The following is a 24,170-nucleotide window of genomic DNA, read 5'->3' as shown; positions in this document are numbered from 1 at the left end:
GAAATTGCAGTGACTCAACATCTTATAACCAAGAAGTAACAATAATTGAACATTGCCTCAAATACAGAGGCTACTCCAATTGGATTTTAAAATGTGCCTCAAATATTGCTGGAACTAAACCCCGAAAAACACTGATGCAAACAAAACCACTCAATCTGACTAAAAGATCAATTCATAAGGGGGCGCGTCCAGCAGCCGAGCGAGAAGACGAGACGAGACGTCTAATGGTGAGCTCCCTGAAGCAAGCTAAAAACTTGTTAAAGAAGCTTAGCTCCGCCATCTGCTGATTTAAAAGCTCAAGAGACACTCTAGGACTAAGGGGATACCTGTGGGGGGGCCCCCGGAGTTGCGGCGCCGGTTTGAGAGGTCGGGCCTACCAGAGAGCCAGAGTCAGCAGCCTTTCCTGAGGGTTTGCGGTGCAGTCTGGGAGAACGCTGGCGGGATCTGCAGGAGCAGACGCGTGGAGGCCATAGGACGGGGCATCCCTGGACCTCTTCTGCTGCGAAAGACAAGAGGCGGAGACCCAAGGGAGTGCTGCGACTTCAGAGCGGCGGCAGACCGAGATTCCTGTGCGGTTCTGGGGGACCCTGAGGCGGTGGTAAGAGGAAGCCCAGACACCCGGCACCCACTGACCCGCCTAGGGCCCTCTCTCACCCAGCTGGTGCCTGCGCAGGGGGTCTCTCTGGCGGCGATCGAAGCGCACACAGGCCGCAAAGTAGGGAGGCCATTGGCGTTGTGAGGGAGACGCAGCCGGCAGTGCAGTGTGCACCCTCTGTGCTGTAACAGTACCAGCAGGCATTTCCCGCTTTGGGAACCCCCGCCATCTTGAGAAAGAAAGGAGCAGACGGGGAAATGAACCCTTGCTACAAGGGATTAGAAGGAGGCCATTTAGCAGCCTTTCTAAGCAATCCAAAATTGCTGGTCTCCACGTAAAAGTTAATCACCCCCTTTTTTTTTTTTTCCATCCAGTAAGAACTGTATTAAACAAACTAGACCTCCTCATGGTCACAAAAAGAAGATTTCTTTCCATTACACTAAAATATAATATATGAAGACTCTCTTATCTCAACTACAGTAGTCCCTCACACAATAATTTTATTCCGTATATTCTACCTTCTGAGACATTAATCCTCTACTGCTAATTCAATACCGCCATATTTGGGCTTTCGTCCTGTTTTTATGTGAGTCTAACTGTGAGCATCACTTTCCAATACACAGAAATACTCTGACATTACTATCACAGAGACTGGCGGCATCTGGTGGCTGAATGTAGAATAATATCAAAAACCATTCATTGCAATTTATTATCTCTTTATAGTCTATACCAGGGGTCCTCAAACTACGGCCCGCGGGCCACATGCGGCTCGCGGAGGACTTTTATCCGGCCCGCCGGGCTATGGGCGGAGGAGAGGGGAGCGGTGTCAGCGCCCGCCCTTCTCCGCCGCTTGCTCAGGGCCCTGGCAGGCGGATACTTACCTCTCCCCGTGCCTCTGCAGATCCACTGTCTTCCTGCTCTGCGCTTCCTGTGACTTCTCAGGTCAGAGGATGCGGTGACGTCTTTACACCGCGCCCTCCCAAGTGCCGTCACAGGCAGCGCAGAGCGGGACGCCGCCGCCGCGACGCTGGAGTCCAGACCAGAGTAGAGCAGCGGCAGCAAGTGAGAAGTAAGGTGAGTATTGGATTTTTTTTTTTTAATGTATGGAGGCATAGATCATTATATGGGAGGGTGACATCCTGCAAGGGGTATAATATGGGGGGTGACATGCTGCATGTGGCATAATATAGGGGGGTGACATGCTGCATGTGGCATTATATGGGGGGTCACATGCTGCATGTGGCATTATATGGGGGGGTGACATGCTGCATGGGGCATTATATAGGGGGGTGACATGCTGCATGGGGCATTATATGGGGGGGTGACATCCTGCAAGGGGCATGATATGGGGGGGTGACATCCTGCATGGGGCATGATATGGGGGGTGACATCCTGCATGGGGCATTATATGGGGGGGGGTGACATGCTGCATGGGGCATTATATGGGGGGGTGACATGCTGCATGTGGCATTATATGGGGGGTGACATGCTGCATGGGGCATTATATGGGGGGAAAGGGACATCCTGCATGGGGCATTATATGGGGGGAAAGGGACATCCTGCATGGGGCATAATATGTGGGGGGGGTGACATGCTGCATGGGGCATAATATGGGGGGGTGACATGCTGCATGGGGCATAATATGGGGGGGTGACATGCCGCATGGGACATAATATGGGGGGGGGTGACATGCCGCATGGGGCATAATATGGGGGGGGTGACATGCTGCATGGGGCATTATATGGGGGGGTGACATGCTGCATGGGGCATTTATATGGGGGGTGGCACCAGCATGGGGCATTATAAGGGGGGAACAGCCTGCATGGGGCATTATAAGGGGTGGAACAGCCTGCATATGGCATTATAAGGGGGAAACATCCTGCCTATTGGGAACATTTACCTGCCCATTGAGGACCTATGCTGCCTATTGGGGACATTTACCTGCCTATTGGGGACATTTACCTGCCTACTGGGGACCTATGCTGCCTATTGGGGATATTTATCTGCCTATTGGGGATATTTACCTGCCTATTGAGGACCGATGCTGCCTATTGGGGACATTTACCTGCCTATTGAGGACATATGCTGCCTATTGGGTACAGTTACCTACCTATTGAAATACCGGCTGATTTAACTTTACTTGTTCTTCATTTTAAATATTGTATTTTTTCCTGTATTGTTTTTTTTTACTACAAAATAAGATATGTGCAGTGTGCATAGTAATTTGTTAATAGTTTTTTTAAAAAACTATATTCCGGCCCTCCAATGGTCTGAGGGACCGTGAACTGGCCCCCTGTTTAAAAAGTTTGAGGACCCCTGGTCTATACCGTTACTTGAAAGCCCTCCTCAAGAATATTTCTCTTGGTAAATAAGCTATTATGAACTAAATCGAGCCCTACAAGGGCACATGAGCGGACCTAGGCTGGAACAAAAATGACAGGCTAAGTACCGCACCCCGGACGACCGGCCGCAGACATTTAACAAATCCTGGTATTTAAACATCTCTACTGATAACTTATTATACGTGAGCTTAAACATCTAAAGACACACAATGCCAAAAAAGGTGACTCAAAGCAACAAGCAAACCGCCCTATTACAGACCTCCTTATGGCATCATCATCGAGTGTAACCATCCTACTGTAGTATGCCGCAAGCAGACAATGAATCCATTATAATAGAACAGACAACACAATCACAATCTGAATCTATAATAACAATGTCAGCTTTATTTAAAAGCATGCAATAAACTGAACTCGCTTCAGGTATGGAGACTTTCACCACTCAACTAAATATCTCACAACGCACATCCGATCTGAAAAAAAAAAAAATGGACGACACTGCCGACACTTTAAAGGAAGAGCAAATTTTATTACAACAACACGCTGAACATCTCAATACCCTCGACCTTAAATATGAAGACCTTGAAAACAGATCCTGCAGAGGGAACATTCGAATCAAAAGACTACCAGAAAGCATTGCCACCCTCAAAGAAACAGCTACGTCCGTGCTAACCTCTCTTCTCCCCGACACTGACCTAACTCTACTCCATATCACTAGGATCCATAGAGCAATGGGAAGAACTTGATCGGAAGATTCACCTAGAGATGTGGTCCTGAAATTGCATTATAAAGAATCAAGGGATTTAATCCTAACAGCAGCCCGTAACGTGCCATCGTTGCTGGGCCTACCGGACAAAGTGTCACTATTTGCTGACCTGGTTACCATGTTACCATGGCTCTATAAGCCGCAAACATCAAATACAGATGGGGCTTCCCTTTCGCACTGTCCTTCTCCTACAACAACCAAACCTATACAGCGCGATCAGTGACTGAAGGAAAGGCGTATCTTGAAAAGGCAGGAATCCCCTGCTCAAACATACCTCTACAACTCCCAAGATCCCAACGCCCAGCTAGGGAGTGGAATGATGTAACCAGATCAAGAAGCAGACAGGCGCAAAACGCGTGAATAGAAGGACTAACAACCCTCACTATGTCAATAATATGACCAGCATCCAACCAGCTACAACTGGACTGTTCTGGTCGCGCGCTAACCCTGACTAACGGAAATTAAGTCATGTGTTGTTGTATAAAAAATCATGTATACAAACTACACTACCGTCACTATCTGAGGTGGAATGTGGGGACATAGTTTCGTGAATAATTTTTCAAGTAGTAAGATTGTTAACAATTTCTACAAGTTATTGTTAAACAACCAGTTTAATACCGTTAAATGCTATGATAAATTTAGCATGTTTATTGTTTAGTAACACTAGGATTAAATTAGCTTAAATCCATGATCAGTCTGGCCCTAGTACAGGGAACTGTTGGGCATCCCCTTAATAATATGGGATACCACATTACCAAACAAGTTGGGTGCTCCACCCAATTTTCTGTTTACTATTTGAGTAACTTTTTTGTTCTAATCACACCCGTTTCCCCTTCCAACTACCCTATCTCCAATGTTGGGAATCAGCACACTAAACAAAGTGTTGGCTTTCTTAAAACAAAACCTAGAACATGTCGACCGGCAGCAAAAATGACCTTCAGAGGCCGATACAACACACAGATTCCTAGTCAAGATGTGTAGGGTCATATCCCACAAAGTTTGTGGGTTTAACTCACCCATGAAATGTAAAAAAGCGTTCTTAGATTATTCCAAACATAGCCCTGATATCCTATGCCTACAACAGACTCATTTCTCCTCCTCTTCTTGCCCCAAATACTTTAACTCACAATATTCTACATTTTACATTGCATCTCATAAAGAAAAACAAAAGGAGTGGCCATCTTTATCCAAAATAATTTCCCTATGCAGATCACAACTTCCTATGTAGACCCAGAAGGGTGCTTTATTATTTTAACTGGCTTGCTTCAGGCACAAGAAATCTGCATAATTAATAGCTACCTACCTCAAAACAACACAACAAATTAGGTTCAAGAAGATAATAACTATTAATGGTTGATATTTTGTTTATCATATAATTTGGTGTGGAGATTTTAATTTCACCCTAATCCTTGATCTAGATAGCAGTGCCCAGAATAGGTCAGATATAACCAAATCCGATAAGAGAAAAATCCACTCATATTTAAAACAACATAGTCTAGCCGACTCCTGGAGGGAAGCAAACGGGCAAAGGAAAGGATATACCTATCATTCCCCCACACATAAGACTTATTCAAGAGTCGGCTATGTATTAATGAAAACTACTTCCATTCCATCAATGTTATATTCCCGTATCATTCCGTCAGCATGGTCCGACTAGGACGCCGTACTAACAGTATTCCAATTTAATATTACCAGCTCTAGACTATTTAAATGGAGACTAAATTAAGCGCTTATCACTGACCCACTTCTAGCAGCTCAAATTAGAAAGGAGTTAGACAATTTTTTTCTGACGAATAACCGGAAGAGGTTAGTCCAGGTACAATCTGGATGGCACACAAGAAATATATCACAGGAACCTTAATTAAAATGGCATTGCAAAGCAAAAAAGAAAGGTCAGAACTTCAAGCTAGTTTAGAGACAAAACTAATAATACTAGAAGTAGCAAACCAAGCCTCCCCTCTCTATAGTTATATAAACTTATACAGGAAGTAAAGCTCCAGCTAGATGCAGTCCTAACCACTAAAACTGAAAAAGCACTAAGGTGGACGCAAGGCCGCCTTTTATAAATAGGCTAACAAACCCAGTAAAGTGCTGTATAGAAAACTTAGACAAAGAAATTCCATTAATACAGTCTTTTCAATAAAGGATGCTAATGGTCATGTCACGTCTCATCCAGATAAAATCTATGATGCTTTTCATACATACTATCAGAAACTCTACTCAGCCCCGCAGTCTCCATCCCCCCACAAATGATGCAAGACTTTTTCCAGCACTTGCGCCTACCCAAAATTTCAGAATCGGCTGCCCAACACCTCCTCTCAGAAATAACTGAAGAAGATATAACCCAATAAATAAAGGGTCTTAAAAACGGTAAAGCCCCAGGACATGATGGACTCACAGCCATTTACTATAAAAAATGCCAAGAGACACTTCTCCCCCATATATCAGGAAATGTTTCAACCTATTCCTAAAAGGAAATCAGATACCCCCAGAATTTTACATAGCCCATGTAAGTGTCATACCGAAACCCAAACGAGACCCACAACTCACAAAAAATTATAGGCCCATATCACTCCTCATATCAGACCTCAAAATTTTCACATCAATAATATCTCAAAGAATTAACACCTTACTCCCAGCATTAATCCACCACGATCAAGTAGGATTCATCCCAACGAGACAAGCACCTGATAACATTAGGAGAAATTTAAATATCATACACAAAGCTAAGATAGACAAAAAAATGCTAATGATGCTAGCTTTCGATATAGAAAAAGCTTTTTATTCCATTTCCTGGCCCTATCTCTTCAATACCCTAGCTTGATATGGATTTCCACCTGGCCTCATAGCATCATTAAAATTACTATATAACTCTCCCACAGCATATCTAAAACTCCCATCTACCAAACCCGTATCTGTTAAGATACAGACAGGCACATGGCAACGATCCCCGCTATCACCGGCATTATTTGTGCTAGCTATAGAACCACTGGCAGAAGCCATAAGGGCACACCCTGATATTAAAAGATATCAAGGATTAGTTACGCATCAGGACTACAAAGTAAGCCTGTTCGCAGATGACCTTCTATTAACTATAACACAACCTCTAATAACACTCCCAAACCTCTACTCCCTGCTACATAGATTCAAAATCATTTCAGGCCTAAAAATTAATATTGACAAATCTGAGGCAATGTTCATTAACACTACTACCCCCATGCAAGATCACATAATATCCCAGTTTGGATTTATAAAGAGGGAACACTATCTAACATACTTAGGAATAAATTTAGCTACGAACAAATCAACACTATTCAAATGGAACTATACTCCTCTCCTTCGGCAATTCCAAATTGATCTCAATAAATGGTCTTCCTCACATCTATCCTGGCTAGGTTGTATTGACACTATAAAAATGGTAACATTACCACGTTTTTTTATATCTTTTCAGATCATTAAGTACGACAATACCTGGCAAAACCTTTTCGGATATACACCGACAAATCTCTAAATTCGTTTGGGATTGGAAACACCCTAGGATTTCGCAAAAAATCATGTTCTATCACAAACGACAGGGAGGAATGTCTCTCCCCAACTTTTCTCTATACTATAAGGCAGCACAAATAGCACAACTTTCTACAATATCTTTACTATCTGGGAAGGATACATGGATAGACCTCAAAAACTCTATCATCTCTCCATACTCAATTTCGGGCCTAATGTGGGCGACAAACCAACTACCTACTAAATTAGCCGCTATCTTGCCGTATACCTTCCACTCCCTCACACTATGGAGAAAACTCAGATTTAAATTTAAAATGCAATCCAATCCCTCCCCCCTATTGTCTGTACTCAATAACTCTATGTTTACCCCTGGACTTGAACCAAACTCTTTTATATGGTGGAGGATTAGGGGAATCACCAATCTAAGAAACCTCTGGACACCCAACAGATCCATCATTTCTAGACAGGAATTCACACAGAAATATAATCCCCCAGTAAGTGAAATGATGCACATTAACTAAGTCCTACACTTCGCAAAAAATTTTTCTACTAACAGTAGCGCCACTTTGCCTCCAGTGTTTGAAAGAAAATGCATTTACAACCCTTTCGGTCGGGGAGTTATCTCACTGCTATACTCAATATTCAACCAACCCGCAGTAGAGGATACGTTCAAATGTGTATAACAATGGGAGAATGATCTCGGCATCAATATGCCCTTAGAAAGATGGTGTCGCTGTTTTGATGTTTTATCAAAAGGCAGTCACCAGACTTCACATACTGAGACTACATTAAAAGTCCTTCAGAGAGCCTACTACCTCCCAGCAAAATTACACAAATTCTATCCCAATGTCTCAGACAGATGTTTCAGAGCATGTAGTGCTCTAGGAGCCATGGAACATATTTGGTGGTCCTGTCCCTTGGTGAAAACTTTTTGGCAAGAAGTTAAATCTCTAAATAGGGGTGTGATAGGCTCGGGTCTGTCCGGTTAGATCCTATGGTATTATTGTTTGGAGATACGCCAAAAGGCGTATCCAATAAAACATTCAAACTACTTAATTATATCACAATGGCCTCTCGAATTCACATTGCATCTCAATGGAAAACATCAATCCTTTCACTGTCTCAAGTTAAAAAAAAATAGATAATATGTATGAACGGATTGATGCCACTAAAACTGATACAATGGAATTATTCTTTGAAATTTGGATGCGCTGGATAGACTCCCATTTCGACCCCCTTCTTTCTCGTTCCCTAAGAGTATCCCCGAGAATTCAGTGTGTGGAAAGGATGAGAAAACGTAGAAGGTCATTAGTCCCCGATTGACACTTACACTCTAACAATTTTGGTGGTGCGACATACTATTACACTAAATAAAGTACACAAGCTATCTGTTAACTTTTTTAAACAATATATTTTTATTTGGTTTTAAGAAAATAACAGTGAACAGTGTATACAATACTTTAGACTAACAAACACTGAAGTCTACATATAACTTTAACTGCAAGTCCGAATTAGCTTTTACTCAGTAAAGTAAATAAATACTAATCCTTAACAGAAACTCCCAACAGAGATTATCCTTACCCCCCCCTTTCAACCATCCCCTTTTACCTTTGTTACCCTTAAATTCTGTACACCTGTTTTAATGTTATTGTATATCTGTCTGAATGTAAAATTTCATATCCGATTTTTTGCCTGCGAGGAAAAAATTTCTTTATTTCTGATAATGAAAAAAGTTCATATTCTAAACTGTTATGAAAAAAGTGTAATAAAACAAGTTTTGAAAGTAAAGATCAGTTCATAAACCTACCTTGGTTCTAACTTACAGTACTTATTTTAAATCCATTTCTGACATAGTACATTGGAACATTAACATCCTCAGAAATGACAATACCATGAACACAATATTAAAAAATGGCATTAGAATAGTTTCTCGGTATGCGCCTACTATCGGCAATCTTTTGTCCCCAAGCCTTTATTGCCCCTCACAGAACTCTCATTCTCGTCAATGGTTATCCATGAATGGCTATTACAAATGTGGCCAGTACCCGTGCAAAACGTGCACATACATGTTTTTAGATGTTCAGATGATACAAAATCACTTAAAATAAAGGATGTTTTAAACTGCTATTCAGATGTTGTAGTTTACATTATTCAATGCTGGGCATGTAATATAAAATATGTCAGTCTACGACCCGTAAATAAAAATATTACAATCAGAGAGCATTTGTATGAAATTACTCAACCCACTAACCGGAATGTCTCTAATGCTTCACATCATTTTTCAACATTACACAATAGAGAAACCACAGATTGTTTGATTTATGCAATTGAACATGTTCCATAACACATACGTGGTGTGGACAGGGAAAAAAACCTTGCAAAATAGAGAAGCTTTTTGGATTTATTTTCTGAATACGCGTGTTCCTAAATTCTTAAATTTGAAACTAGAAATCATGCTGCACTACTAGTTAATGGCATACAATTTCAACATTATCTAATTATCTGAATACCACTTTACTACGTATATTCCACTATTTTTTTCAGACATAAAAATCTTTTTTCCACAAATAATTTGACTGAGGGGGTTTGTCCTAGCGGCCATGTAAGAAGGACCTGCTATTATCCTGCCATCAGCCCAGCATACGAAGTTCCCTTGCAAACCCAGACCTGGGGGAAGGTATCTGGAACAGAAATAGCTAATTCCGGTGCAAATCGGTGGAGAGTATGACACGCAGCAAAGTGCAGAATGAGAGAGACTGGGAGAACGCAGCATCCAAGATGGCGCCGACACGCAACAGCCCTGACAGTGACAGGGTCGGTGGAGAGTGCGGTGGTGTGGTTGGGAAGATTCGCTAGGCTGGTGGCTGACTTACCCGCTCGAGCTGCACAGATCAGGTTGCCACAGGAACTGGAGGATTCTAATGTGGAAGAGGAGGAGGAGGGAGATGTGGAGTCACAGTGGGAGCAGGTGAGAGATGGGGAGCCCGATTCTGAGAAGGAGCACATATCATCAAACATGAACATGGCAGGAGAGGAAAATAAAGAACCCTCTCTTAACGAAATCTATGCAGCCATGCATGCATGTAGCTCCTCTATAGATGACCTCAGAGTCCAAGTTGGGGAAATTAAAGCGGACTGTTACGGATCCGGGTGGTGGAACCTCTGTGCTGCGGTCCAAGGAGGGACCAGAGGGGCATGACTAAATATCTACTCGGCCTGACCAAGGTCGCACGGCGGCTCGGTCGACTCCGTGAACCAGGGAGGGACCAAGCAGAGGGACCAGGTGCCACTCTGGGACCGACCTTGTATGAGAGCAGGTGACTCCCACGGGTCAGAAGGCAGGAACTGACCGGTACAGTGGAAGAGCACAGCAGGCAGGCTGACGGGTGGTCTGGGTAGACAGGCAGGCTGATTCGGCTGGTAGCCAGACAGGTGATCCGGGTAGGCAAGCTGGCGGGCACAAACAGGTAACAGGCAGGTGCTTCCAGGTAAGCAGGCAAGCGGGCACGGCAGGTACAGGCAGGTGCTTCCAGGTAAGCAGGCAAGCGGGCACGGCAGGTACAGGTAGGTGCTTCCAGGTAAGCAGGCGGGCGGGCACGGCAGGTGACAGGCAGGTGCTTCCAGGTAAGCAGGCAGGCGGGCACAGCAGGTAACAAGCAGGTGCTTCCAGGTAAGCAGGCGGGCAGAGCCCATAGACAGATTGGCGGACTGGACTGTAGGCAGACTGTCGGGCTGGAAAGTAGTCAGACTGGCGGACTGGACTGAAGAACAGACTGGCGGACAGGACTGACTTGCAGAGGACCTGAGGGCTGAAGCAAAGTAAGTATAACAGAGCAACAACCTTGCACGGGCACCTCCATATTGGAGGAGGTGCCTTTTAAAGAGAAAGTCCTCTGGCCATTGGTCGGGGACTTTTTATGACCGCCTTAAGCACAGTGCCAGGGAAGCTGCGTGCACCAGCAGCAGCAGCAGGGAGGCCGGAAGACGCCGGAGCAGGACCGCGGCGGTAGGGGGGACGGCGTCTCTGCCTGGCAGGGGGCAGAAACGCCGATGCTACATGGACATTATTCACTTCTAACGTGATATGCAAAAATTTAATGAAAGAATGGGGGAAGTGGAGAAAAGAGTTGGAGATGTGGAGGACATTGTTCCTGTCATGCAGAAGGGGATTAAAATAAATATGCAGAATATTAATATGCTTCTCAATAAAGTGGATGATCTTGAAAATGGGTCATGGCGAAATAACCTGCGCATTGTGGGGGTGCCAGAAAGGGTGGAGGGCCAAGATCCTGTTATCTATTTTGAATCCTGGCTGCTGGACATGTTTTATAGGGAGGCAGTGTCCCCCTTCTTTGCCATAGAGCATGCGCACAGAGTCCCTGCACACCCAAGACCACCAGGTGCACCACCTCGCCCTATCATAATGACATGATTTTACGCAAATCAAGAGATCATAACGCTTTGACCATCAATGGAACTACTGTGTCTATATATCCAGATTTTTCAGCAGAGGTGGAGAGTACAATTCATAGACATAAAAAAGAGACTGCGTGCACTACAAATTCCTTACTCCATGTAATATCCAGCATGCCTCAGGGTGGCGGTAGAGGGGAAAGTTCAACTGTTTGATAATGCTAAAGAGGCACTGGTCTGGAAGGATTCTAATGAGCGGTCTATAAAAAATGAAAGTGGAGGAAGAGGAGTCTCCTGAAGGAAGAGACATTGGCTATATAGCCATGCCACCAAATCAAGCTACTTTTCTCCCCTTTTTCTTATCTGCATAATTTTGAATGCTGTGGCTAGTTTTGAGCTGGGCTTATACAGGGATCCCTTACTTGTGAAGGGAGTTGAATCATGCGGATTGTGCCTTACTGTTCGGTTCATATATTTGTGTGGTAGTAAGGAAAAGGGAAAATGAAACTGGTTGGGTAATAGCCCCAACTTTCACTGGATGAAAGAGTTACCGTATTTTTCGGACTATAAGACGCACCGGACCATAAGACGCACCTAGGTTTTAGAGGAGGAAAATAAAAAAATAAAAATTTAAGCAAAAAAAGTGGTCATGATGCACTTTTAAGGGGGAGGGGGTCTTCTGCTGACACTGGTATGGGGGTAATGTCCCCCAATTCTGACAATATCCCCCATCCTGGTATATATGCCGCTCCCCTTCCTTTTATATGTGGTCCCCATCCCCATCCTGGTATGCGTGGCATCCTTCCTTCCTGGTATGCATGGCACCCCTCATCCTTATCCTGGTATGCATGGCACCCCTCATACCCATCCTGATATGCATGGCACCCATCATCCCTGTCCTGGTATGCATGGCACCCCTCATCCCTGTCCTGGTATGCATGGCACCCCTAATCCCTGTCCTAGTATGCATGGTCCCCCTAATCCCCATCAGGCTGCACATTAAAAAAAAATAAACACTCCTACTCACCTCTCTTCTCTCTCCTCCAGCGCTGCGTCCGGTCTCTCTGCACTGATCTCTCCATGTGAGCCGTGCATGATATCACTGCCATGCGCGGCTCACAAGGAGAGATCAGCTGCTGGAAGTCACTGCTCCCCACGCCAGGACTGTGTGCACGGGGAGCAGTGACTTCACTCTCCTTCATAGCTGGCACACAGCGGAGCCGTGCTGCGGCTGCTTCTGCCGGCGGTCTCCTGTGCCCGCTCATTAAAGGGCATGAATATTCACCCCCTCCCCACGCCCATGGGCTTGGAGAGAGGTTGAATATTCATACCCTTTAACAACGGGCACAGGAGATAGCCAGCAGCAGCAGCAGCCGCAGTGCGGCTACACTGTATACCGCTATTAAGGAGCATGAATACTCACTGCTCTTTAGCAGCGGGGACAGTGTAGGCTGCAGCAGGCGGCTGCTGCCTCCTGTGCCCCGCTCCTCCGTGGCTACCGCTTCCCCCACACCACACATAAATATAAACCCCCCCTCAACATTAGGACTATAAGACGCTCCCCCCATTTTCCTCCAAAATTTTGGAGGGAAAAAGTGCGTCTTATGGTCCGAAAAATACGGTAAGTTTAACTTTTATATTAGACTGTTTTAGTTATGGTTATTGAAAGGGGTTTATGCACCAGGAAAATCACAAGGGTCCCAAATGTTGTCAGTAAAAGTATAATATCTGGAAGCATGCCACGAGGAGTAAGGGGATATCCTGATCAATATTACCATACATATGAGAATGCCGCATGTACTTAATATTGTTGCCTGGAATGTAAGGGGATTAGGAGATGCAGTGAATAGGGGGCTGTATTTGATTGGATGCGTCAATACCAACCATGTATAATTTGAATATCAGAAACACACATGACGAATGACAGATTACACCTAATGAGAAGGGCATGGGTTGGGTAGGGCTTTCATGCAGTTTACTCATCACAAGCCAGGGGGTTGAGTGTGTTAATACACAGGAATATACCATTTACAGAGCAAGGCACCAAAATTTGACCCAAACGGAAGATATATATGTATTGTTTGCGAGGTTTATAATATAAAATGAAATATAGCAGCATTATATGTACCCCTACGGTAACATACCTGGCGGCGTCCTTGCATAGTGGTCCATCTCCCACTGTGCAAGAGTGCGCACTTGATTTCCAGTCCAGACTGCCACTCTGGCTCCTTTCCATAATCTCTGCTTTGCTCTGCTCTGGCTGCTTAGGGCGACGCCCGCCGAACTTCCTGTTTCTTGTAGCTGCTGCAGACAGACCCCTAATGCGTCCTCAGCCTATTGCTGTCTGTCACCTGGTATTTAAACCAGCTCCTCCTTGGAATCCATGCCTGAGCATCTTGTTCTGTCAGTTGGCTTCTAGTCACTGATGTGCCAGGTCGTGTCTATGTTTCCTGTCTTGCGGTAACAGTTCCCGTGTCTGAACTGAGTCCTGTCTGTGCTCTTTAGCCAGCTGTCTTTCTGCCTTTCCTGGAGGCTACTTGAAGAGAAAAAATACGACCATATAAACCCAACACAATTATAAAAATTAACTTTTATTCATAAATAGTGTAAAAAGTTTACTTCATAATATAGGGTACAATGCAGAAATACAGAAAAACACATATCATGTAGAAAAAACCGTCTCACTGAAGGGACGATGCGATCCGCATATATAGGGGGCCTCGGCGCCACAGCAAAAACATATATATCTAGTCCTTCATCTGTTATACCAATACAGAGGACTAACAAATAGCCACATTATAATACCCATGGTAGTATCCATATAACAGTGCATATCATAAGCAGTACTTAGAAATTCCTCAAAGAGGACTCATGATCAGTATTAGCAAAATGCCATGTGCCAGCACCTAGACTGTACTTGTCAATATATCGAATGCACGGTATAAAAATAGATAGATACAAAATAGAATGAAGAGCAAGTGCTGCATATTATCAAGAGGATTACCTGGGCCACAGGCTGTGATGCAAAGGATCCCCCACGTGGATCGCTCGCCCACCCCATGCCATAGAGCATGCGCAGAGTCCCTGCACACCCAAGACCACCAGGTGCACCACCTCGCCCTATCATAATGACATAATGACATGATTTTACACAAATCAAGAGATCATAACGCTTTGACCATCAATGGAACTACTGTGTCTATATATCCAGATTTTTCAGCAGAGGTGGAGAGTACAATTCATAGACATAAAAAAGAGACTGCGTGCTCTACAAATTCCTTACTCCATGTAATATCCAGCATGCCTCAGGGTGGCGGTAGAGGGGAAAGTTCAACTGTTTGATAATGCTAAAGAGGCACTGGTCTGGAAGGATTCTAATGAGCGGTCTATAAAAAATGAAAGTGGAGGAAGAGGAGTCTCCTGAAGGAAGAGACATTGGCTATATAGCCATGCCACCAAGTCAAGCTACTTTTCTCCCCTTTTTCTTATCTGCATAATTTTGAATGCTGTGGCTAGTTTTGAGCTGGGCTTATACAGGGATCCCTTACTTGTGAAGGGAGTTGAATCATGCGGATTGTGCCTTACTGTTCGGTTCATATATTTGTGTGGTAGTAAGGAAAAGGGAAAATGAAACTGGTTGGGTAATAGCCCCAACTTTCACTGGATGAAAGAGTTACCATATTTTTCGGACTATAAGACGCACCGGACCATAAGACGCACCTAGGTTTTAGAGGAGGAAAATAAAAAAATAAAAATTTAAGCAAAAAAAGTGGTCATGATGCACTTTTAAGGGGGAGGGGGTCTTCTGCTGACACTGGTATGGGGGTAATGTCCCCCAATTCTGACAATATCCCCCATCCTGGTATATATGCCGCTCCCCTTCCTTTTATATGTGGTCCCCATCCCCATCCTGGTATGCCTGGCATCCTTCCTTCCTGGTATGCATGGCACCCCTCATCCTTATCCTGGTATGCATGGGGTGGGCGAGCGATCCACGTGGGGGATCCTTTGCATCACAACCTGTGGCCCAGGTAATCCTCTTGATAATATGCAGCACTTGCTCTTCATTCTATTTTGTATCTATCTATTTTTATACCGTGCATTCGATATATTGACAAGTACAGTCTAGGTGCTGGCACATGGCATTTTGCTAATACTGATCATGAGTCCTCTTTGAGGAATTTCTAAGTACTGCTTATGATATGCACTGTTATATGGATACTACCATGGGTATTATAATGTGGCTATTTGTTAGTCCTCTGTATTGGTATAACAGATGAAGGACTAGATATATATGTTTTTGCTGTGGCGCCGAGGCCCCCTATATATGCGGATCGCATCGTCCCTTCAGTGAGACGGTTTTTTCTACATGATATGTGTTTTTCTGTATTTCTGCATTGTACCCTATATTATGAAGTAAACTTTTTACACTATTTATGAATAAAAGTTAATTTTTATAATTGTGTTGGGTTTATATGGTCGTATTTTTTCTCTTCAAGTATTCATTTATGTTTAAACGACCTAACCTAGACTTCCATCAGTAGGTGCCAGCTATTTAGCAAGAGATATATTATCTTTAATATGCACCAATTGAGAAATGTAGATTGGCTTTCCTGGAGGCTGTATTTCCAGGCTTGTCTGAACACGCTCCTAGCCGGTTCGTCCCGCCCTCTGGGGGCCGCATACCCAGACTCGCTCCTGTATTTGTTGCAGTACAGTTCCTGTCTGAACTCTCTCCTAACCTGCTTCCTGTTTCTCTCTGTCCGTACCTTCCCTTTCTCCTGCATTGTCTGAACCAGCACTTGGCTTTACCTTGGCTCGTTCCTGTATTTTGTTGCTGTTACAATTCCTGTCTGAACTGTCTCCTAACCTGTTTCCTGTTTTCTTTATGTCCGTACCTTCCCTTTTTCTGCAGAGTCTGAACCTGCACTTAACTCTTACTCGTTGTCACTGTACTTCCGTTTGTGAGTTTAGAGTCCACTCGCTACTTCATTGCAAGTATCTTGTGTGTATCTGGTTCTGCCTTTCCCTTCCTGTCTGTTCCGTGTGAACAGAGCCCTGTCCCCTCTGCTCTGCCTTGCTCAACGCTCCGGCGGTTCTTGCCTGCTCTGCCTTGCTCACCGCTCCGGCGGTTCTTGCCTGCTCTGCCTTGCTCACCGCTCCGGCGGTTCTTGTCCTGCTCTGCCTTGCTCACCGCTCCGGCGGTTCTAGCCCTGCTCTGCCTTGCTCACCGCTCTGGCGGTTCTAGCCCTGCTCTGCCTTGCTCACCGCTCCGGCGGTTCTAGCCCTGCTCTGCCTTGCTCACCGCTCCGGCGGTTCTAGCCCTGCTCTTCCTTGCTCACCGCTCCGGCGGTTCTAGCCCTGCTCTGCCTTGCTCACCGCTCCGGCGGTTCTAGCCCTGCTCTGCCTTGCTCACCGCTCCGGCGGTTCTAGCCCTGCTCTGCCTTGCTCACCGCTCCTGCGGTTTCCGCTCTGCTCTGCCTTGCTCACCGCTCCTGCGGTTTCCGCTCTGCTTTGCTCACTGCTCCGGCAGTCTCGCTCAGTTCTGACCCTTTGCTCGCTGCTCCGGCAGTCTCGCTCTGCTCTGACCCTTTGCTCGCTGCTCCGGCTGTCTCGCTCTGCTCTGACCCTTTGCTCGCTGCTCTGGCAGTCTCGCTCTGCTCTGACCCTTTGCTCACCGCTCCAGGCGGCCTCGTCCTGCTCTACTCTCGCTCATCGCTCTAGGCGGTCTCGTCTTGCCCTGCTCTTGCTCACCGCTCTGGGCGGCCTCACTCTGCTGTGTTTGTCCACCGCATCTGCGGTTCTGTTCCTGAGTCCCAGTCTGTACTGGGCCCTATCCCGTCTGTGCTCCAACCTGCTAGTGCCTCCCTGTCTGCACTCTAGCCGTGCTTGCCTGTACCCCCTGCCTACATACCCGCCTGCCTGCATACCTGTTGTGCCTGCCTATACTCCAGTCAGGGTGCCAGCCGAACCTGCCTGTTCCTGTATTCCCGGTGTGGGTCAACAGCGGTGTCCGGGGTCTGACCTGGAGTAGCACCTGGTCCCTCTGCTCGGTTCCTCCCTGGTGCACTGGCGTCGTATGCCGTCGTGCGACCTTGGTCGGATCGGGCAGATACTTAGTTACCCCCCTCCAGGCACTCTCCGGTTCATGGTCCAGTGGGATCACTAAACACATACACGCCAGTCAGTCCGGGTATGTGCATTACAGCATGCTCAGGCCATGGTTCCCATTGAGCCCCACGGCCTTCGCTCTCTGAGATGTTTTCCAGCGAATACGTGCATCTAGAAGAAATTTATTTTTTTGCTACTAGCCGAGTTCCAGGCGAATTAAACACCCGTCCAGATGGAGCTTTCTGCACCCGTTCCTGCGGATCCGCCACGGTACTATGGGGATCCAAGACAGAGTTATGCATTTGTGGAGCAATGCATGCTACACTTCAAGTTCTACCCTCTTTATTTTCCCACCGATCGGGTTAAGGTGGGATTCATGATGTCTTACCTAGCGGGTGATGCCTTGAAATGGATCACTCCCCTATGGGACACACAGGATCCTATCGTTCTGGAACTGCAGGCCTTCCTGGTGGCCTTTCTAATGGTCTTCGATGACCCTAACCCGGAAGCCCCTGCTGAAGCTTCACTTCCCAATATCCAGGAGCAGCCCCGATGGGTAATGTGTGTGGGTAGCGCACTAGTCCTCGTGCCCGAAGAGACTACTGCCCACCTAGAATCCACATAGGATGACTACGCTCTCCGGAATACTTCTCCCAACCTCAAGAGGCAGTCCAGACGTGCTAGGCGTAGTGGCAAGCTGTCATGCCAGGGTCTGTCCTCCCAAAGACCTCCTGACCCCAACCTTGAAGTCCCTGCTGAAGCTTCACTTCCCAGTATCCCGGAGCAGCCCCAACGGGTAATGTGCGTGGGTAGCGCACCAGTTCTCCTGCCCGAAGAGACTGCTGCCCACCCAGAATCCACACAGGAGGACTCCCTACACCTGGTACCTGATACCTCGCCCGCTTCGTCCAGTGAGTCCGACCTAGTGTACTCCGAAGCAGAGGTTACCCCCGAGTCTCTACACCCCTCCGACCAGGCGGAGGACCTCCAGTTGTCTCCTGAACCCTTCGGGGTGCTACCTGGTAGTGAATGGACAGAGACTTCCCTATACTCTGCACCTGATACCTCGCCCGCTTCATCCAGTGAGTCCGACCTAGTGTACTCCGAAGCAGAGGTTACCCCCGAGTCTCTGCACTCCTCCGACCCGGCGGAGGACCTCCAGTTGTTTCCTGAATCCTCTGGGGTACCACCAGATAACAAAGAGACAGTGACTTTTCTACACCTTGTACCTGATACCTCGCCCATTTCATCCTGTGAGCTTGACAAGATGTACCCCGAAGCAGAGGTTATCCCCGAGTCTCTGCACCCCTCCAACCCGGCGGAGGACTTCCAGCTGTCTCCTGAACCCTCTGGGGTGCTACCTGATAATAAGTGGAGAGAGACTTCCTTGTGTGCTGTTCCTGGTACTCCACCCGTTTCGTCTGGTGTTGAGGATGGCTGGATAGGAGGTAGCATCCTAGCTACCCAGATGAGACCAGTTTTGTCTTTTCTTGTGGACAGTAGAAGTAATCTCCTTGAAGAGAAGGATTGGCCCTCAAATTCCCTGCGGAAGAGTCTGGCAGGCCTGAAGAAGAGGGGGCGTAAGGGGGGGGGTACTGTAACATACCTGGCGGCGTACTTGCATAGTGGTCCATCTCCCACTGTGCAAGAGCGCGCACTTGATTTCCAGTCCAGACTGCCACTCTGGCCCCTTTCCATAATCTCTGCTTTGCCTCTGCTCTGGCTGCTTAGGGCGACGGCTGCCGAACTTCCTGTTTCTTGTAGCTGCTGCAGACAGACCCATAATGCGTCCTCAGCCTATTGCTGTCTGTCACCTGGTATTTAAACCAGCTCCTCCTTGGAATCCTTGCCCGAGCATCTTGTTCTGTCAGTTGGCTTCTAGTCACTGATGTGCCAGGTCCTGTCTATGTTTCCTGTCTTGCGGTATCAGTTCCCGTGTCTGAACTGAGTCCTGTCTGTGCTCTTTAGCCAGCTGTCTTTCTGCCTTTCCTGGAGGCTGTATTTCCAGGCTTGTCTGAATACGCTCCTAGCCTGTTCGTTCCACCCTCTAGGGGCCGCATACCCAGACTCGCTCCTGTATTTGTTGCAGTACAGTTCCTGTCTGAAGTGTCTCCTAACCTGCTTCCTGTTTCTCTCTGTCCGTACCTTCCCTTTCTCCTGCATTGTCTGAACCAGCACTTGGCTTTACCTTGGCTCGTTCCTGTATTTTGTTGCTGTTACAATTCCAGTCTGAACAGTCTGCTAACCTGTTTCCTGTTTTTCTTTATGTCCGTGCCTTCCCTTTTTCTGCAGAGTCTGAAAATGCACCTAACTCCTACTCGTTGTCGCTGTACTTCCGTTTGTGAGTTTAGAGTCCACTCGCTACTTCATTGCAAGTATCTTGTGTGTATCTGGTTCTGCCTTTCCCTTCCTGTCTGTTCCGTGTGAACAGAGCCCTGTGCCCTCTGCTCTGCCTTGCTCACCGTTCCAGCGGTTCTTGCCTGCTCTGCCTTGCTCACCACTCCGGCGGTTCTTGCCTGCTCTGCCTTGCTCACCGCTCCGGCGGTTCTTGCCTGCTCGGCCTTGCTCACCGCTCCGGCGGTTCTTGCCCAGCTTTGCCTTGCTCACGGCTCCGGCGGTTCTAGCCCTGCTCTGCCTTGCTCACCGCTCCGGCGGTTCTAGCCCTGCTCTCTGCCTTGCTCACCGCTCCGGCGGTTCTAGCCCTGCTCTGCCTTGCTCACCGCTCCGGCGGTTCTAGCCCTGCTCTGCCTTGCTCACCACTCTTGCGGTTTCCGCTCTGCTCTGCCTTGCTCACCGCTCCTGCGGTTTCCACTCTGCTTTGCTCACTGCTCTGGCAGTCTCGCTCTGCTTTGACCCTTTGCTCGCTGCTCCGGCAGTCTCGCTCTGCTCTGACCCTTTGCTCGCTGCTCCAGCAGTCTCGCTCTGCTCTGACCCTTTGTTCGCTGCTCTGGCAGTCTCACTCTGCTCTGACCCTTTGCTCACTGCTCCGGCAGTCTCATCCTGCTCCACTCTTGCTCACCGCTCCAGGCGGTCTCGTCCTGCTCTACTCTCGCTCACCGCTCTAGGCGGTCTCGTCTTGCCCTGCTCTTGCTCACCGCTCTGGGCGGCCTCACTCTGCTGTGTTTGTCCACCGCATCTGCGGTTCTGTTCCTGAGTCCCAGTCTGTACTGGGTCCGATCCCGTCTGTGCTCCAACCTGCTAGTGCCTCCCTGTCTGCACTCTAGCCGTGCTTGCCTGTACCCCCTGCCTGCATACCCGCCTGCCTGCATACCTGTCGTGCCTGCCTATACTCCAGTCAGGGTGCCAGTCGAACCTGCCTGCTCCTGTATTCCCCGGTGTGGGTCAACAGCGGTGTCCGGGGTCTGACCTGGAGTAGCACCTGGTCCCTCTGCTCGGTTCCTCCCTGGTGCACTGGCGTCGTATGCCGTCGTGCGACCTTGGTCAGATCGGGCAGATACTTAGTTACGCCCCTCCAGGCACTCTCCGGTTAATGGTCCAGTGGGATCACTAAACACGCACACGCCAGTCAGTCAGTCCGGGCGTGTGCATTACACCCTCCTCCTTCTTAATGCTTATCCACAGCCACATTGGGACAAACACCACTCAAGTACCATACCTCAGTATACCAGACCAACTGCATTACATTATTTATTGGAAGAAACGGGAATGATAGACCTATGGCGTTATTCAACCTCCTATCAATTATTATCCCGCATTGACTTGGCTGTAGGGAATGAAACTGTTTTGAGGTATGTCAGGGCAGTGGAATTTCTGCCTAGAAGCCTGTCAGACCATACTTCATTGTTGATAAAGCGGCAGATGGGGGTGGATGTCCAAGGGGAGAGATCTGTTTGGCATCTACACCCATACTGGTTGCATATTATAAAAGGCTCAATGTCGGACCAAATTCTGGAATTTTTTAGGATTAATGAGGGTTCAGCTGATGATAATATGGTATGGGACATCTCGAATCTCCATTGGCTATTGGTGTGAAACGAATACTGTATCAGTCCCGTAAGTTAATTGCAATGCATTGGTTGGATGCCCACTCCTCGTCAATAAATGTACTGATAAATAGAATAAATAATTACATATGGATGGAAAAAGGTGTATACAGTAAAGGAAAAGCAAAAAGGAAATTTGAAAAAATCTTGGGGCCTCGCCTAAATGTTCCTGGTCTTCCGTCAGGAGTGCTGTTGCAAGACATAATATGGCAATTGATGGCATCAGGATAAATAGGTCCAATAACATTTGGGAATTGTCAACAAATAGGACAAGGGTCACAATGATTAAAACTGACTCCGGTGTGCAATGGTCCAGGAATTCTTTGTGATATACTGATTTATTTAAATGTTTTAAACTGGTGCATTAATGGGGGGAGGGTAGTTCTTTCCTTAAGCTTAGTCTTTTCTTAAATGTATAGAATAAAGGAAAATAAGGCAGACCATGTAAAAGGTTGAAGATGTAAGCAATTGCTAAAGAGATAAGGTGAATTTTGGATATGTATATGCAAGATGATATTGGGTCATAAATGACGTGTAAAACAATTGTTACATATCATGTATGTTTAACAAAAAAAGATCTGATTTAAAAAAAAAAAAAAAAAAATTTGATCAAATTGCCCTTTTTTCCAAACATGGTTTTATGGTTTCACATTATGTCTTGCATTGGTGACCTAACACCTTGCGTTGTTCATGCTTCTGTGGTGGAAGCAAAGCTGAACTTTGGGATCCTGAAAAACGCAGCAAAAAATGCAGAACAAAACGCAGCAAAACCAGCGTTTTGTAAGCAACTTCTTTACTGCCAAGGGATCAGGTTTTGCCTGCAGAAAAAAATGCAGCAAAAACGCAACCTGTGAACATAGCCTTCAACTTCAAAATCGATGCGGGTATGCTGGCGTCTAAAAGACACCATGTGCACATTCCCTTAGACAGGAGTCATGGGGCACATGTCCAGGTTAATGCCGTAAGAGTCCCTAGTATACTATGCTCCTACATAACATGCAGCACAAGATTTTAAAAAGGAGTCCAAAATAATTTCCTCACCTTTGTGTGGATGACGTGTACATGAATTTTCTGACCAAGTCATCTCTTGAGCACGAAACACTGCTTTTCGTCTGCCCAAAACAATTAGATGGAAACAAAGGTTTAAGGTAAAGAGTTATAAAATAGCTCACTATCATCCCAAATATACTGTCAATTTTCTCTAATAATTCTCCTTGCCTACAGAGAATTTTCGGAAAACTAAAGAGCACCTGTCACACAGATCATGTTGTGTGGCCAGCAAGGTATGAAGCAGGCGGATGTGTGGTTTTACTCAAATAGCATATCAAATTCATCTTGGCTAGAGACGTCTACAGTTCCATCTCCCACATATAATATCTAGTAGAGTAATGCAGTGGGTTACCATTCTTCTAAACCTATATTCGGATGCCAGAACACCTGACACACCACACGCAAATCATGTAAAACCAAAATAATTTTATTAACAAGTATTCCAAAAATTACAGAACAATGTGCGGTATACCACAACCGCCAAGAGGTGAATAAAGGTACAGATTCAAGTAACAATCAGGTATAAGTGGTCCAAAATATGACAAAATATGTCCAGAAAGTCCTAGAATGAGACACACATACTGTAATCCAGATAAAAGAAGGGGGACTATAAGTGTCATGCACAATGCAGACTAATTACTGCATTAATGCCCCCATATGCAGATCAGAACTATTTTTCCCAGACTGTGCTGAGTCCTATCAAAAGGAACATGTTATTATCCAACCGTGCTATGTCCTATCAGGGAGACCCTATCATCAAGCTATGCCATGTCCTAAACACCGTACAAACACATCGACATTCAAGCAAATCAGGCAAAAAAAAACTAGATCCAGGAAGGTATACAATGTGTCGGTAAGGACTTACCCATGTGGGCACGTATGGATGCGGACCATCACCGGTAGAAACAACCCCGAAGTGTGTTTCCACTTGCTGGCTTTCTTGCTGAAGTCTTGAGAAAGCCAGCGAGTGCAAAATATAGGACATAGCACAGTTGGATAATAACATGTTCCTTTTGATAGGACTCAGCACAGTCTAGGAAAAATAGTTCTGACCTGCATATGGGGGCATTAATGCAGTAATTAGTTAGCATTGTGCGTGACCCTCTGGATTACAGTATGCGTGTCCCATTCTAGGACTCTCTGGACGTCATATTTTGTTGTATTTTGGACCACTTATACCTGATTGTTACTTGAATCTGTACCTTTAGTCACCTCTTGGCGGTTGTGGTATACTGCACATTGTTCCGTAATTTTTAAATACTTGTTAATAAAATTATTTTGGTTTACATGATTTGCGTGTGGTTTGTCGGGTGTTCTGGCATCCGAATATAGGTTTATATGATATGTGGTTTTGTAGAAAAAGATGCAATGTAAATTGTGATTCATTC

At 46.2% G+C, this 24,170-nt stretch overlaps 1 protein-coding gene across 2 annotated transcripts in view; it reads right to left on the bottom strand.

The window, feature by feature from the left end:
* The window catches only part of SPMIP7 (sperm microtubule inner protein 7), a 331,337-nt gene that overhangs the window by 293,479 nt on the left and 13,688 nt on the right, over window positions 1–24,170 (bottom strand). For both annotated transcript variants that reach the window (XM_073678392.1, XM_073678393.1), the window contains exon 3: window positions 22,774–22,844. In XM_073678392.1, coding sequence (XP_073534493.1) covers window positions 22,774–22,844 — 71 coding nt within the window. The remainder of the gene's footprint in view (window positions 1–22,773; window positions 22,845–24,170) is intronic.

The sequence above is a fragment of the Phyllobates terribilis genome, unplaced genomic scaffold, assembly GCF_046119375.1.
Source record: "Phyllobates terribilis strain yellow unplaced genomic scaffold, ASM4611937v1 Scaffold_4__5_contigs__length_816908805, whole genome shotgun sequence".
NCBI lineage: Eukaryota > Metazoa > Chordata > Amphibia > Anura > Dendrobatidae > Phyllobates > Phyllobates terribilis.
The sequence above is the reverse complement of the archived record's forward strand: the minus strand, read 5'-3'. Positions and strand labels throughout refer to the sequence as shown.